At 35.5% G+C, this 15,000-nt stretch overlaps 1 protein-coding gene across 1 annotated transcript in view; it reads left to right on the top strand.

The window, feature by feature from the left end:
• The window catches only part of LOC125028048 (peroxidasin-like), an 11,714-nt gene extending 5,715 nt beyond the window's left edge, over positions 1-5,999 (top strand). The window contains exons 9-14 of the mRNA XM_047617330.1: positions 5-122; positions 511-722; positions 2,137-2,344; positions 2,597-2,783; positions 2,922-3,092; positions 3,921-5,999. Coding sequence (XP_047473286.1) covers positions 5-122; positions 511-722; positions 2,137-2,344; positions 2,597-2,783; positions 2,922-3,092; positions 3,921-4,061 — 1,037 coding nt within the window. The 3' untranslated portion in view covers positions 4,062-5,999. The remainder of the gene's footprint in view (positions 1-4; positions 123-510; positions 723-2,136; positions 2,345-2,596; positions 2,784-2,921; positions 3,093-3,920) is intronic.
• The last annotated feature ends 9,001 nt before the right edge of the window (positions 6,000-15,000 follow it).

Below are 15,000 nucleotides of genomic sequence, written 5' to 3'. Positions count from 1 at the left end.
TCAGGCAACGTGGACCTGTGGGTTGGAGGCCTGCTTGAGGACCCAGTGGAAGGCGCCCGCGTTGGACCCACCTTCCTCTGCCTTCTGGTCGACCAGTTCAAGAGACTGCGCGACGGAGACAGGTGAGCGCGCTTGCCGTTGGTCGCGAACGGAGGAAAAGGGATATATAGGAATATTAGTATCAGATAATGCATATATACCATTATGATTCTTTGAAGTTTACTTGCATTACGAAAAGGATAGAAAAGAATAAAAGAAAACTTGACGTAAAATATATGCGTAGATAGATTTGTAGATAGATATTATATATATTACATATATTATATATATATATATATATTTGTGTGTGTGTGTGTGTGTGTGTGTGTGTGTGTGTGTGTGTGTGTGTGTGTGTGTGTGTGTGTGTGCGCGCGCGCGCGCGTTTCCGTGCGTGCGTGCGTGCTCGTATATGTGTGTGTACGTAAGTGTGCGTGCGTGCCTCTTAACATTCCGCCATGCATCTCTGCCCAGATTCTGGTACGAGAACCCGGGCGTGTTCAAGCCCGAGCAGCTGGCGCAGATCAAGCAAGTGACGCTGGGGAGAATTCTGTGCGACAACGGAGACAACATCACGGACATAACATCGGATGTGTTTGTTCTTCCTCGAGAACAGAATCCTGCGTTTGTTCCTTGCTCAAGTCTGCCCTATGTTGACTTGAGGATTTGGTCAGACTGCTGCTCTGGTATGTTACTGAGTGATTGCCACGTTGCAAAGTTGCAGTCTTAGATATGAAAGGCAGTGTGTTTCCTTTTTGAGATAAGTTAAGGTTTAGATCATTTTAGTCTTTGTCTCAAGCTGATTTTACCTCATGGTAATAAGTCTCAATATAATAGATCTGTAAAAAAAAAAAAAAAATACATATTTTACACAAGTCCATTTACAAGTTTTAACAAACAGGAGAGCCCCATATACTCAAAATTGCTATTTCTATTTTTTGCTGCAAAGTAATAATTTACAGCCGCTAGTCACGTAGTTTAGCGATACTAAATTCTAGGATTTGATTAAAAGCTTTTACTAGTCACTTTATCATTTAAGGATATTAATGTTGCTTACAGGCTTATAACTCAATCAACAAATGTTTACAAATGTATGGTATTTTAATGATCATTAGGCTGTAGTTCCAAACCTGATATCATTATACTGTTTACTCTGAGCCCTAATCCATCACAAGCTCTTTAAAGTGCCTTTTTTCTTGTTTGTGCCATGTTTTGAAAAACATAAGTACTAATAGACATAATAGATGTTTCCGTGTTTTCAAAATCATCGTGTAAACATATAAAATCAATTCTCGGTATTTTGATTAACTAGGAAGACCTGCCTCCAACGCTCAGCCCCGCCTCCGCCCCGCCCCCAACTCTCAGCCCCGCCTTCGCCCCGCCCCCTCACCCCCGCCCCTCACTCACTGCATGAATATTTCGTTGTTTCACACACGTTCTAATACCCCTTAGGCGCATCCCCTTCACAAAAGACGTAGTTCACATGCTTAAGAGTTTGCATGGTTGAACCTGCTGTGAACGATCAGAATTTTCATTTAAATAATACACGTTGTTTTTCGCTTTGGTTTCATTTGTTATGAAAACTATTAAACACTAATGCAGTGCTTTTCATGACTCATTTTATTTCGTTTTTTTTTTCACTTTTTTAAAAGATACTGATACTGTCAAATTGATGTTTTGTTGAATGGAGAATTTTACTGTTTTTTATTTATTATTATTATTTTTTTTTTTTTTTTTTTTTTTTTTTACCTGAAGAAAAAAATATGAAGTGATCCTGTCTTCTCGTGATTAGGGTAAATAAAACGTGTTTTTATCATGTACATTAGTGTGAATAAATGTAAAATTCACATCTTTTGTTTCTTTGTCCAGGGCGGAATATCTTTTTTAAAAGAAGTATATAAGACAAAAGAAAGAAAATAAAAACGTCGCTTAGATCGTTAAGAAAGGCACTTTAAAGAGCTTATAATGGAGGCAACGTCACTGACTCCACACACCCATGAATTATAAACACAAGAACTACACTTTGGGAAAAAAAAACACCTACACAGTCTCTCACGGTGTATGTACAGTGTTATTTTCTCTCCCCATCGCCTGGGAAAGACTGCCGGAGTTCAGCTTTTCCAAACTCCATCACTCACGTACCCACAATACGGTTCAGAAGACGAGCGCAGTTTTCCCACATTGAAGACAGAGAGCACCTCTTAATGGACTTAGATAAGGATAAGCTCAATGATAACGAGTTACATGGATCATTCTCTGAGGGAAATTATTTCACGCAGAATGCCACACAGAGATTACGTGAAGGAAGGTAAGTGTTTGTGACGACTGTTTGATGCGGAAAGAAAAATTATCATAAGGATACTTGGACTTTTCTTGATGGATATTTTAATGTTTGTTTGTAGTTTAGCATAGTTTATAGGCTCGTGCTATAAGGAATATTTAGTTAAGTTCTTGTAAGTAAATGTCTGGCTGATTTTCATCCCAAGGTTAAGAATATATAGGGTTCTCTAAACTATTATGCAAATAACCTAATACCAACAATTTCACACACGCTAAAAAGGCCACAACCCAGCCAAAAATTCGAGAGAAAGTTCGAGAAAAACAAAAAATCGGGACGAAGCCTCAGCAGCAACGACTCCGAGGACGACCTTGGCGCCTACGAGGAGGACCTCAACGAGCAGCGAATCGAGGGCATCGAGGCCCTGGTGGAGCAGCTCTCGAAGACGGTCCTCGAACTCAGCAAAAAGGTGCGGAGGAGGACTTTTTGGCGGTAAACTCTGCCAGAGATTGTAATTGATAGATAGAGAGACATATAGATAGATAAGATAGATAGTAAGTTACTAAATTACTGAAATAGAGGCTAACGCACTCTTGCTCCCTTACAGGTGACCACCCTAGAGGGCAAGTGCGGCAGCGGCGACGGCGGCGGCGGCGGCGGCGGCGGTGGTAGGAGGAAAAGCGTGCGGCAGCGAAGGAAGTGCGTCGACGAGACGGGGAGACACAGGGCGCGAGGGGAGAGCTGGCAGAAGGACCCCTGCGCGATATGCTCCTGCCGGGTACGCTGACGTGGTTGTATGCAGAATGCTGCGGGTGGAGTGATAAACACTTCTGACACACACACACAAAATATATATAAATATATATATATATATTTATATATATATATTTATAAATATATTTATATATATAATATATATACACACACATACATACATACATATTTATATATATATGTATGCATATATACATACATATACATATATATATACATATATATATATATACACATACATACATATACATACATATACATATATATATATATATATATAAGTATATATACATATATATACATACATATACATATATGTATACATATATAAACACACATACATACATGCATATATGCATATATATATATATATATGTGTGTGTGTGTGTGTGTGTGTGTGTGTGTGTGTGTGTGTGTGTGTATGTATGTATGTATGTATGTATGTATGTATGTATGTATGTATGTATGTATGTATATATATACATATACACATACATATATATGCATATATATATACACATACATACATACATATATTATATATATATATATATATATGTGTGTGTGTGTGTGTGTGTGTGTGTTTATGCATATGTATGTGTGCGTGTATGTTCGTGAGTTTCTGTGTGTGTTTTCATATTTTTGTGTGCAGATAAAATTTCTTTCATCTTTAATTTGAAGTAATGCAATTCTAGGGTACGAAATAATTCAAAATATATGATATTTACAGTGAATTACATGAAAGACAACAATAACAAAACTGCCATGAGATCTGGTTCACACGGACTTCCACCATGTACATGACTAACGCATCCCCCCTTATCTACGGCAGAGAGGAAAAGTCCACTGCAGAGTTAAAGAATGTCCGAGCGTGACCTGTGATAACCCACGAGTGGAGGAGGGCGAGTGCTGTCCTGAGTGCGGCGACGAAGGAGGAGATACGGAGAACACCCGTCTAGGTCCTGAGGCTTAGGAGGGCGTTCGAGAGGGGGAGGGAAGGGGGTGGGAATACAGAGAGTTCTTATAATAGCTACGATAACAACGCACCTCGTCTCCCTTCTGCAGAGATGCTCGAGAAAGCGAGAGGCGTTCTGTGCACCTTGCCAAAGACTATAAGGGGGGAGGGAGCAAAGTGGCATAACAAAGGTGCCTTTTGAAAAGATCATGGAAGTGTAGTGTTTTTAAATCAAGATATAATTTGGTTTTTATCTTCTCTCTCTCAAAAACAGAAAAAATTGTCCGTTTAAGAATATCGTTAGCGGGACGGACATGGTGAATCAAAGAACTGTGATGGTTATGTTATGAAATACAAGTTTTGTCACGTGAAAAGTGATCTTGTGTGCGGTCAGGTAGCTACATAAGGTACAGTATCTACAGACTCATATATTACTTTGAGCTGTGTTCTAGGCCGGTTTTTTTATGGGTATTTCAGTATCTCCTGTTCTGTAGCCAGTATTGTGTCTAATAACTTATCCAGGGATGAAGACGAAGTTAAGGCTGTGGGACAAAGACCAGTTATTGTACCATGGTTTTATGATTTTTTTTTTTTTTTTTTTTTTTTTTTTGTCCACATTACTTGGTTACTTTATGAACGATGCATAAGGATTGCGATGCCGGTCGTAAGAATTCATTTAGCAAGGATTTAGCTCAGTGGAGGTACTATAATATTCAGTTGTTCACAGGATGGATATAGACGGTTTCAAGCCTCTTACACGCATAGGGCTCTGTCAGAATTTTTAGAAAACAAAAAAAAATATTTATGTAAAAAAAAAAATCTAAGAAAAAAAGGGTGTTTATTTGCTCACTGTTTTTTTTTCTTTTTTGCCTGCCATTTGCGTTATCACTGCCAGTTTTCGTTCTGTTCATTTTTTTAAACGTTTTTTTTGAATCACTGCAAAAAAAAAGAATGGCATTTGCATTGCTTGCACCAGCATTACTAGTCAGTAGGAAATCACGAATATTCACTCGTTTCAATCATCACTCGGATCTTTAATTGGAATGTGTACTAATAGCCTTCGAACGTATTGATAAGTAGTGTCTTCGGCTTGGGGTCTGCTTCTCCACGACTCTCTTCTCCGACATACTAATCTGGTGCTATTAGTGGATGAAGGACTAGTTCTATTTATTTCATGTTATATAAACTCCCACTGCCAATAGTGTTCTAAGAAGTGTGCATCACGAGGAACAATATGTATCGCGGTTTGTGAATGATGATAATAATGATATTCAGTGTCATCAAGTTGCATTAGCCTCTTTCTTCGTCCACAGTCAACAGTGTGTAGTAAATCAACGGGAAGGAAACATGAAATAGGAAAGGAAAAGGAATAGCTATCGGAAAATGTATGAAATTTACAAAATATACATCATCAAGGGTGGTAAAAAAAAATATATATATATATATAATCCTGTTTGTTGATATTTTTTTCCAATAAAGTATAAAAATTAATGATCTTATAATTATTGAAGATCAGCATGCAGAGAATTTTAAGTTTTTTTTTTTCAAATTCTTCATCAGCCATTATGCACAACATAAACCCCTTTTATTGACTGTGTTTAAATTTCGCACAAATATTTGGCTGTATGTAGACAACGCATCTCTGAAATAAAGTTTCTAATAATCGACATGACTAAAATATTGTACCGTATTATTGACATTAACAAAAATCAGACCTATATTTCTTTAAAAAAGCTAAGGGTTTGAAAATGCCATCGAGAGAGGAACGTGCCAATGCTCCCATACACAAACGGTAATGTTGAAAATATTTCTGCGTGAACTACGATATATGGAAATTTGACGACAGGCAACTTTCACCAAAATTAATAATTATACAACTCCATGTGGGAAAACGATGATGAACCAGTGTAAAAAAAAAAATAATAATAATAATAAACACGACTTATTAAAAATAAACTGTCTTTTAATTACATTCAATTATATATACATGATTTTTTTAAATCAAATAAATGGTATTTACTAAAGGAAATACCAAGGATGATAAAAATGGAAAGAATCAAGATAAATAAGAGTTTCGAAAACAATTCTATAAATTTGATTTGAACACTTATTATTGCTATTAAAATTATATTTATTATTATACATATGTAATGTATAAGAAATTCTATTTATATGAACATTTTCATTTTATAATTAATGTTTGACATCACTAGCAAAAATGATACTTGCATTTTTAATGTTTTATCATCAGCAGCATTATTATCACTACGATTTCAACTATTATTATCATTACTGAACTTATGATTATTATTATTATTACTATCTTTATTACTATTATTATTATTACTGTTATTATTATCATCATTATCATTATCAGAGTTATTATTATCATTATTATTATTATCATCATCGTCATTTTTATCATAATTATTATTACTATTATTATCATTATCATCATCATCATTATCGTTATTATTCTATTCTCAGCATTATTTGTGTTATTATTTTATTATTATTATCATTATCATTTTTATGATTGCAATTATTTTATTATCAATATCATTATCATTATGACTGTTATTATTCGTATTATCATTATCATATAATGATAGTGATAATGGTAATAATGATAACGATAATCATTATCATCATCATTATCATTAATCATTAATAATTAATATCGACATTTCACATTCATGATAAACATATCGTTCTTGAATGTTTAACAAATGACTGCAGTTAGCAGGAAATGAAAAACACTAAAACAAAATACAATTTCTTTATTTTAAAGATTAATATAGTTATTCATAAAATTACGTTTTTTTTATGAGAAGAAAACCTTTCTTTAAGGGTGACAATTCTATCAATTACCCACGATCAAAAGAGGAAACAAATACGCCTTCTTTACAATCGTCTTTGGACCATAATAAGTCTGAATAATCTTATTTCCATAGAAAAATAAATAATTATTCCAAACACCTCTACGAGACGGATCATGGCGATGATGATACAGATTGAAAATCAATTCATATAAGCAGGATTTTTCCGGATTTATGGCGACGAAACTATGGCCCCATAAACTTGCCCCTGTCAAGGAAACTGCGGGATATCATATGAAGGAAAATTAACTGTACCAGCAATATGCGCGATGAAGATAAGTAAATCATATATTGCAGGGGCCAGGACCTGCTGAGACTCCCTCAGAGGGGCTGCCTGCTCCAACTTCCGCCCTGAAAGACATGGTAGTCTACGATCAATCACAAGGCGGGGTATACGCTAACCTGTGAGATGAAGATTCCTACCTGTGATGTAATGCAAGGGACACAGACCCCTGCATAAACAAAAACACACACTAAGAAACTAGGAAACACTACTCGAGTGCGAATGTGACGGCGTCATTCTCGGGAGAGGCCAGGGAAACACATAAAACATGCAAAGAATACCAGTCTCAGACGCTACTGTTTGCAGTACCATCTGTTGAGCGTATAGACCGGTAGGAGGAGGAGTTTCCCTCCTATAGCAGACTCATGCTACTGGTCCATCCATAATGACGGGTTTGCCGGTGGCTACGCGTCTGCACTTCTAGAAGCCCGCAATAGTACTGAGCCATCTCGACGTCATCTAGAAGACGTCGAGATGGTTCAGTACCATCGTGGTCCTGGTCGCTTTGCGATTTCATGCGTGAAACGTGTGGTGGTCATGACGCCGTACTTGACCTCTTGTTTCAATCATGACCTACTGCACAGAGAAAAGCCGCTCCCTGTAACACACACATATACGTATCTTAATCTCATAGGTCCGTGTAAACTCCTTGTGAGCGCTCATAGGCTAAATCCTGCCGTGAATACGAGGAGGTTTCTTTGTCTCCCGGTATAGCCCTCGGCAACGGATAATTTACTGACCTTCATCGTACAAATTTGTTGTCCACCTCATTTTCCTCCATATGTTACTTCGCAGTTAACCTGGTATCCTCCATTCCCTCCGCTACTGACGGGGCCAAGTTTATGGGGCAAAGGAGGGCGCTATAGATCTTGTTTGTATCAATCGTAGAGGGTACCGCTATTTCACTCGCAAGAATTACACAAATTGGACACTGCACATTATTTACGAGCCTTAAGCTATCACTTAACTGAAAAAAATACAAATGACCTGTATTCCCAGTGGCGTTATTTATTTCAGAAATTTCAGCATACTCTATCAAACATACGGAAGAAGTAAATAACTATTATCACAGTGTTCCAAATCTCTCCCCCTTCTCTCCTCCCCAAAGCAATAATAAGAATAAGATGAAAATGAAGTAGAAGCACACAAACAAACAAACATGCATCCAGCTGCTGACATACGCAAAGTCCGAGAACAGGGGATCCCTCCTTCCCTTCCTATTGCCCAGACCCACATTCCCAGACACAGCGTGCTTACCCACGAGCCACCGAAAGAAGGTAAAAGAGATATTCTCAGCTCACTTGCTCAGAGGTAATGACGGTGGCGGTGCAGTCTCGTCTTGAGGTGTAACCAAACAAGAAAGGGAAATCCATTTTAACCCTTACTAAGATTGATAATGTTCGCATTACGTAAATATAAGACAAATATATGCATCTGACAATGTCCATTTCTCACCCCATATGCATATATAAGAAATAGATACTCGTAAAGACTGTAATCAATATCTTTACAAATGTTTGCAAATGTATGATATATCAAAAGTGCAGCCCTAATAAGAATAAATCAACAGATATGTCTTAACTTCGCGGGACGATTGATAAGCTTGCGAGCTCCTCTCATCTTTTAACATGTTATACTAGTCGTTATTGCATCCCAAAGGCATCTTCATAATAAAAATACAATTCAGTGTAAAGGATTATGGAACTCTTGTTGTACTCAGAAACTTGCGTCCTAACAGGCGATAACGCAAAAAAAAAAAATAATAACAGACTTAAATTTTCTGTGTGAATGTAAATTCGATAACCATATACATATATATATACATATACACACATATTTATATATATATGTATATATATACATATACGTACATATATATACCATGTATATACATATATATACACACATGTATATATACATATATACATGTGTATATAATATACACATATGCATATACATATATATACATATATACATATACATATATATATGCATATACATATTTATACATGTAAATATATATGTATATGGGGGGGGGGTAACCAGCTCTCCGAGAATTATTTTGGAAAAAAAACTAAACAAATGCAATCACATGAAATCACATAGTCACGTCAAAATCGCATGCATTTAAACATTTCAACGTTCTATAGTAAAGATCGAGTTAGAAATGAACATCGAGTCACATCAACAAATACAATCACAAAAATACATTTAAAAATTTTGAAGTTCCATATGTATTGTACGAGTTAGAAATAAAAACACATCCAAACAATAATATGAGTTCACATAGTTACATAAAAAACACATACTTTTTAACAATTCGACGTTCTATAATGTTATATGAGTGGTAAAAGAGGTCGGCAGATGAGCAGAAAGGCAGTAACCGGCCACTCGATTAAACAAGAAATCGAGTCGGTTGTTTTGAAGAAAAAATTATATTTATGTGTCTATTCATTAATTAATATGAAATACTAGCAAAAAACAATCAGTATTCCAATAAATTGATGTGCGATGCAGTATATTAATCGTTACTGACGACTTAATATTTAATATATCATTATTATTATTATTATTATTATTATTATTATTATTATTATTATTATTATTATTATTATCATTATTATTATTATTAATTGTATTATTATTATTATTATTATTATAACTTTAGCTCTATCATTATCGTGCCGGGAAACAAAACTATGCTGATATCTTGCATTTCCCTTTTGTTTACCTTAATATGAATGTCATTTTATTTTTCCTATTGGCAGTAACAGCAAACAAAAGTTCCTCAAATTTACAAATGATTGCTATGATGACACTGCCTTTTACAATCAAATTAATTACGATTATGAACCATCGCCATGCTTCCTGCGGCTGTTTCAAATAACAGAAAGATATTAAGAAGATAGAGGGTGTAAATGAAGTGGACAAGCAACGAAGGTAATTTAATTCGAGTAGAAGGGAGAGGGAGAAAAGTAGAATAAAATAAAATAAATAAAAGTAGAATGTTTAGTAGAATACTTGCTTTTACAATATCTTTCCTCGTTCGTTTTTCTTTTCCTCTCTTTTACCTTTCGTAAATCTTTTCAGATATCCTTTGTGGCAAGGATAACACTTTAAATAAGAGTTAATATAATTAGATTTAAAAATTGATTTTTTTCTCTTAAAATTCGGTCGTAAATATCTATACATAGACTACTGAAGACTAATTCAAGCAATAATGCACATGAAAGATGTGATTTTAGATGTGAACTTTTATTTCTTAGCTATTAGGATAAAGAGCTCTTCCCTATGTCAGAAATAAAAGTGATATAACATGACTATCATGATTATAAATAACGTAGAGTTCAGATCACGAAGCCTGAGGAAGGTGCGATCCACCCAGCCCTGTATGTCTCCAGGAGTTTAATTGATATTTGGGGACGAAATTTGTAAGTAATTCCTCTTGCACTCTACGTAAGGCATGTATATTAAGTTAAATGAAGAGTGTAGATCCCAAATGTATAGCATCAATTACTTAGATGATTATGATGATGATTATAACATTTCTTAACCATTTCTCAGCAAAACTTTATTTACTTCTTTGTAACTCGTAATTATGTTCGATAAATGTTGTCTCTTTTAGTGTCATTGGTGTTCGAATAACGTTATTATAATCATAAGATCAGCAACAGAAAATACCCCCCACCAAAAAAACAAAAAAAAACAACAACAAGGAATAACAATAAAATTAAAAATAATAACAATAGAATAACAAAAAAGTAACAGACGTTAAGATGAAAATGAAATGACAATTACTACGAAAAAAGTAACGCTTGCTTGTTTGTTTGTTTTTTTATCTATGTTAAATACACGTTTTCTTTGAATAATGACCCTTTAGTTATCATTGAAATGCGCAACAGAGAACTACCTAATTTACATACTATATTGAGCTGCGTCGTGTCTGAAACGGAGTTAGATCTTGGTGGCAGCATCGGTATCGTCTCTGACTCGCACGTTGAAGGATCCAGGATTGAGACCAGAGTTAACCCTCTTTGGCTTCGGGAAAAGTTAACAGGTGTTTGTTGACACTTGCTCGTGTTTGGCGGTTCACGAGTGTTCTCCAAGGAGATAACGTCCCCCTCTCGAGGTCAGAGATCACTCAGGTCGGCAGCTATGCAGAAAGGCAGCAACAGGCCACTTGATTATAACCATAGTTGTTCATTTGCTGGTTCTGGTTGGCCGACTCGGTAGCTGTTTTGCAGTATTTTCGATTTAATTTATAATATAAGATCTTTAGTCTCCATTTTTTTTTTTTTTTTTTTTTTAGTTTTATCTTTGGATAACTATTAATTTCATCACATTTATATGCTAAATTATAATATAATATCATGTAAGTCATCAGTCCTTTTTAGCTATGTGCTGTACATAATACTCGGAAAACGATAATAATATTTACTAAAAGAAACTATATAACATACAATCCCTCATTTTAAGATTACTTAAATTCTACTTAAGTGGCACAGATAGTGAACTATCATTATTATTCTCTATTATTTCTTTAAAGTGTAAATTCATCGAAACTTATATATCTGTTTCTTAATTAAACACATCCGTATAAATATACATATATACACATTACATACATAAACACAAGATATTTGTATGAAATGTGGCAATAGCAGTCGTAGAAATAACGGTGAAGATAAAAGCATGTAATCCTATAAACGTAGTCATAACTAAACAAATGCAATCACATGAAATCACATACAGACATACATACATGCATATAGATAGATAGATAGATAGATAGAGAGAGAGAGAGAGAGAGAGAGAGATAATAGACATACAAACATACAACATATCAGTACACTATACATTATGTACAGGAAGCAGTTTTGGAGGCAAAGCCAATCTCATATCATCACTGCAAAATGTGCAAGACGTTCAAGCCGCATAAACTTACACATTACTTACTTTGTTGCTCGAAAACTGTACCCTATCGATCAAACAGCACTTTTTTTTTTTCTTTTACCAACTAGATGATATAATGTAAGCACAATGGCACAGCCTTTCAGGCATATACCGCCAGTGTCTGATTGGCAGCCTTCTACATAAATAAGAGGCATAGCCAGTTTAGATAGCTTTTTGCAGGGCATGTACACTGCTCTGTATTTTTTTTTTTTTTTTTATCAAATCAAATCTCTCTCTCTCTCTCCTTCTCTCTATCTCTCTCTCTCCTCCTCTCTATCTCTCTCTCTCTCTCTCTCTCTCTCTCTCTCTCTCTCTCTCTCTCTCTCTCTCTCTCTCTCTCTCTCTCTCTCTCTCTCTCTCTCTCCTTCTCTCTCTCTCTCTCTCTCTCTCTCTCTCTCTCTCTCTCTCTCTCTCTCTCTCTCTCTCTCTCTCTCTCTCTCTCTCTCTCTCTCTCTCTCTCTCTCTCTCTCCTTCTCCTTCTCTCTCTCTCTCTCTCCTTCTCCTTCTCTCTCTCTCTCTCTCTCTCTCTCTCTCTCTCTCTCCTCTCCTCTCCTCTCCTCTCCTCTCCTCTCCTCTCCTCTCCTCTCCTCTCCTCTCCTCTCCTCTCCTCTCCTCTCCTCTCCCTTTCTCCCTTCCTCCCTCTTTATGTAGCATAGGCTATATGGTTAAGTAATTCTCGCAAGTATCTCTTTGATTTTATCGTTTATTATAAAAAACACATTTTTTTGTATAAAAAACAGGAATACTTACTGGTGTATATATCGCTGAATTGTTTTTTTTTTTAATATCTATTATCCCTTTCCTTCCCCTAACCTACGCAGAGTAATTATGAAACCTCTCTGTACAGTAGCAATATAATTTAATGATATGAATGGGAATGAGTTCGTGTGCTGTATCGCGTGTGAAATTATCGAGAATTTATGAATAGATTAATAAAAAAGAGAATTTATGAGTGGTATAATAATGACAATAACAACAACAACAACAACAATAATAATAATAAAATTTCAAGAATGTGTGTGCTTAACGAGTAATTCCCGGATTGGAGTTTCATCGGGACGTCGGGTCGAGTGAGATCGTGCTGATGGTGATATGCTGATTAGCTCATTATCCACACCAAATCCAGGAGGACGATTAGCCAATCCCCCTGCATCGGATTGGGAAAATCTAACGTCGGATTCTGTATGATGCGGAGGAGGATTAGCCAATCCCCCTGCATCAGACTGGGCAAATTTTACGTCGGATTCTGCATGATGCGAAGGAGGATTAGCCAATCTCCCTGTATCGGATTGGGGATATTTAACATAGGTTTGCGCTTGATACGGTTGCACAGGGACTGAATAATTCTCTATCTGATCGGCTGGGTTTCCGCGCGATGCCGCTTCGATGTCGCCGTCAGGAAGGGCTTCTGTCTCCTCTTGAGGGTCGAAAGCGAGGTTCTTGCGGCCCGCGTCGACGGAGGGATTCTGGACGGGGATTTTGTTAGTTTATTCAGTCATCATTGTTGTTGTTATTATGAATTATTACTATCGTTGTTTTTATTATGAATTACTGTTTCTATTGTTTTTATTGTGAATTATTATTATTGTTATTATTATTATTATAGTTATTATGGATTATTATTGTTTTATTATGAATTATTTTTTTTTATTATTATTATTACTATTACTATTATCATTGTTGTTGTTTTGTTGTTGTTATTGTTATTAATTATTCATTATTCGCTATTTATTATTAATTTTTATTATGATCATTTATCATCATCTATTATTATGATGATTTATCATAATCAATTATTATTATTATTGTTTTTTTGTTTTGTTTTGTTTTTGTAGGTACTTTACTATGTAAACAAAATCAATTTACCTTTTCATTATAAAGGATTGTGATAACTTACATTTAATATACATCCATATATAATTTCATATAAATCCACATGCATTTTTTTTTTGGGGGGGGGGGAGGGGGACGAGAGCGCTAACCTAACTACAATCAGCGTGAGTTACAGTTAACAAGATCGAATCCAGACTCACCTTTTGTATTGTGAAAATTGCTTCCTCGTAAGATGGCAGTTTGTCCACCAAGTCGTCGTATTTTGGAGGGAGGTCCTCAGTAGCCGGCTATAAATAGAAGCAAATCACTTCATCTGTCCTGATTGTGAGTTAATATAAATAATTTTGAGCTTTCGATATGAAAATTATTTATAAAATGGAGCACATGCTATATCAGGTATGAAATTAGTCTCTTTATTATTAATGTTCGAAGGAAATAAAATGGGTTGACGGCACTCCCCACCAAAACCGAGCATATTTTTGCCTACTTTCTGTTATGATGCGCCATGTACGACCGTAAGGTGTGCATGCTAGCCATCATTAATTAAGGTTAATGATCCCGGTTATTGATTACGTCATGGTCATTGGTTACGTCATTAACCTACTCGTGGGGTGAGTAGTTCCGTCCATCCACACACTACTATGCATACATACATACGTACACACACACACATACATACATACATACATACATACATACATACATACATACATACATACATACATCCATCCATACATACATACATACATACATACATACATACATACATACACACACACACACACACACACACACACACATACATACATACATACATACATACACACATACACACATACATGCATACATTCATACACACATACATACATACATACATACATACATCCATACATACATACATACATACATACATACATACATACATACATACATACATACATACATACATACATACATACACACACACATACATACATACATACATACATACACACATACACACATACAT

The sequence above is a fragment of the Penaeus chinensis genome, chromosome 8 (assembly GCF_019202785.1).
Source record: "Penaeus chinensis breed Huanghai No. 1 chromosome 8, ASM1920278v2, whole genome shotgun sequence".
In the NCBI taxonomy this organism is placed as follows: Eukaryota; Metazoa; Arthropoda; class Malacostraca; order Decapoda; family Penaeidae; genus Penaeus; species Penaeus chinensis.
The sequence above is the reverse complement of the archived record's forward strand: the minus strand, read 5'-3'. Positions and strand labels throughout refer to the sequence as shown.